The sequence below is a fragment of the Brassica oleracea genome, unplaced genomic scaffold (genome assembly GCF_000695525.1).
Source record: "Brassica oleracea var. oleracea cultivar TO1000 unplaced genomic scaffold, BOL UnpScaffold01029, whole genome shotgun sequence".
NCBI lineage: Eukaryota > Viridiplantae > Streptophyta > Magnoliopsida > Brassicales > Brassicaceae > Brassica > Brassica oleracea.
The window spans coordinates 31,661-34,820 of NW_013617603.1; the positions used below are offsets into that span (position 1 = coordinate 31,661).

Here is a 3,160-nt window from a genome sequence, read left to right on the forward strand (position 1 = left end):
GTTTAGATATTTGTACCAAAAATAATCATATTATTTGATTTAATTCGGATCTTTTGAATACAATTAGTTATATGCCGATACATCTACAATATATAACACCAGTTATGAATAACAAATATCAATGTATAAAAACGTAAGAACCAATATCAGAATGGCCGCGCGGATCAAGCTCTCTAGTATATTATTATTAGCTAATTGAAATGCCTAGAAAACTTGAAATATGTATCTTTTGGCACAAACTTTCTAAAAACACATATATTTCTGAAACAAAAGAGTTTATGGTTTTAGTTTTAAGGTTGTAATTTCCAGCAGGATAACGAATATTCACGTTTGAAGAAACAGAGGAAAAGCAAAAGTAAGAAGCTGCTATGTTTTAATTTTGTTTCATACGATACAAAATCAAAGCTTCTTTGCTCTATTTTTTATATTATTATTAGCTAATTAAAATGCCTAGAAAACTTGAAATATGTATCTTTTGGCACAAACTTTCTAAAAACACATATATTTCTGAAACAAAAGAGTTTATGGTTTTAGTTTTAAGATTGTAATTTCCAGCAGGATAACGAATATTCACGTTTGAAGAAACAGAGGAAAAGCAGAAGTAAGAAGCTGCTATGTTTTAACTTTGTTGCTTCTCTGTTCTATTTTTTAATCCTATAGAAAGCAAGAATCCTTTTCAACGTCTATATGAATCCTCTTTCTATCTCTCTCTTTCTCTGTTTCATCAGTCAGTGGAAACTGTACCAAAACAAAGGCTAGGGGTTGGTCTGGAAGAGAACTTTACCATAAGTACAAACTCTGTATACAGTTACATTCCAATCCATGTAGTCTACTCCATCCCCCGATTGCAAAACGTAGCCCCTGTCGTTATCTGGATATCGCTGGTCAATGGCATTGCGGATGTCTCTTATGGTTTGGTTTGATCTAAAAGGAAGTTCCAGCGTTGTCCCAATCCCATCTGCCAATCTGATAGATATCATAACAGTACTTGGCGCAGTTTGAGTGAGTCTCCACAGTTGTCCTCCTGTCTCGGTTAGCAAAAGGATCATGGACTGTTTCCGCGCTTGAACCTTCCTCTACAGCCTTCTCCTATAAAGTGAAGTCAACAAAATATTCACAAGTGAAAATAGAAAAGCAAACACCTTATGTAAAGCTAAGAAAAGAGGAAGAGAAGGGTTACATACATCCACTTGAGATGACGCCATGCCAGGAATAGCCACTGTAAAGTCTCCTTCACCACCCTCTTTAAGTGACTTTTGTGTCTCCGTGGGGCCACTTGAAACATATGAATTATCAAACTGTGATTGTGAAGGTAATGATCCCATCGATGGGAGAGGCGGATCTCTGTTCTCAATCAAACCCATATTAGCGATCCTGAAAGAAAAGGAGAGAGATATATAATACTCTAGAAACCAACGTTCAGTGGTTTACCTAAAAGAGCTCCCGGTTTCAAATTCTTGTGAATCCTCCTGAACCGGCGTTGTTTTATCATCTTCCATGAGACAGGAGAAGGCTTGGTCTATATTCCAATTGCTGGCTGTAGGTAAATGGTTGCAACGTCTCGAGAAACTACTCCATCAGCCGCATCGACGAATATATCAATGAGTTCATCTTGCTTCAGCGAATTCAGCAGCTCCCTAGCAAATAACACAAAGATACGCTAAACCCTAAGTAAACCAAGAACACGGAGCTACGCTAAAACCTAAATCAAGAACACTAATGTACGCTAAACCCTAGATCAAGAACACACAAAGACACGTTAAACCCTAAATCAAGAACAAAAAGATACGCTAAACCGTAAATGAAGAAATGATGACCTAGCAGAAGGAGGGCTCCCGATTCTGACATTTGTCGAGGTACTACGAACAGCGGCACTTTACTCAAGACGTCATGCATTGGCTGATCCTGCATTCCCTGAGAACCCGTGCAGATACCACGGCTCAGTATGACCACCGTCGTGTGATAACGGCACCGGCTTCGACTTCTTCTCAGGTTTATCATAGCGGTGTTCACAGAAAGCGCGGGCGGCGTGCTCTAGGCTCCAATTGTTGTCGCTGAGGTACTTTGTTGCGTCGGCCACAGACGACGATCCATGAGAAAGTTCTATGAATCTCGCGATCTCCTCGTTTCTCCTTTGTTCCTTCGCTGTGGTTCTCTGGTTCTCAGACGGAGGTTGAGCCGGCGACGGCAAGGTTTTGCTCCATCGCTGCGTTTAGATCCCATCGGAATCCTTCGAGATAGAATAGCGTTCTTTTAGGATTGTTTTCTGTTCGAACCTGATCGAAAGAAAACTCGATTAAGAGTTATATAAATGAAATCAGAACGCTAAAAGCTAAGAGAATCCATAGATGAGAGTAAATAGAGAAAGGAAGTGAAGGATGTATTGATTGATAGATCGTGAAACGGAAAGAAAAAGGGGAAGAGCAAAAGGCATCGTCGAATCTCTCCTTTTCAGATTTCAGATAGTGAAAAGTGAAACTAAGAAGGCGAAGAGTAACGAAATGGGCTTCATGGGCCGATTATATCAACATTTGGGGGTAAAAAAAAGTAGCGAAGCTCAAATGTCTAAGGTCGTGCTGACATGTCAAAAACGACTCTTCTGATTGGCCGATTTTACCATCCGACGTGGACACCTCCATAGACCCTGATATCCTGCTTTTAGTATAGTTTTGATTCCTTTGAGTTTTAATATCTTTATTTATTTGGTTACTTGCGATTTGATTTTTAGATTTGTAACGGTTGAAAAATATACGATTAAGATTGTAGTATAATAAAAGAAATATTAGTATATTTATATAGGGACAGAATGTTCCATGCATTATTTAAGTAAAAATTTATTTGTAAGATTGATATCTTAATAGAAAATGTGATAGCTTAAAAATAGGAGGCGTTATGAAAAGATTGATATCATATTAGTTAAAGTGATAGCTTAAAATTAGGAGCTGTTATAGTTTTGATAACGGTTTTATAAATTAATGAAAGAGTTATGTACCTACTACAAAATACTACATTGAAATTATTTAATTTTTGGATATTTCGACCAATCATAAAACTATGCAATATTTGAAACTACATATATGTTCAAAATTATTAGTCTCACTTAGAATAGCAATTAAAATCGACAGTACTTTAAGAAAATACATTAAATTTCCGTAAACAA

General features: G+C 37.2%; 1 protein-coding gene across 1 annotated transcript; it reads right to left on the bottom strand.

Moving 5' to 3' along the window:
- Window positions 1-606: 606 nt before the first annotated feature.
- LOC106320708 lies at window positions 607-2,476 on the bottom strand. Its single transcript, XM_013759078.1, has 4 exons — window positions 1,818-2,476; window positions 1,432-1,637; window positions 1,185-1,344; window positions 607-1,089 (listed from the first exon to the last, which is right to left on the bottom strand). The coding sequence occupies exons 2-4, from the start codon at window positions 1,497-1,499 to the stop codon at window positions 925-927; spliced, it is 393 nt and encodes a 130-aa protein (XP_013614532.1). The 5' UTR covers window positions 1,500-1,637; window positions 1,818-2,476; the 3' UTR covers window positions 607-924.
- Between the last annotated feature and the right edge of the window lie 684 nt (window positions 2,477-3,160).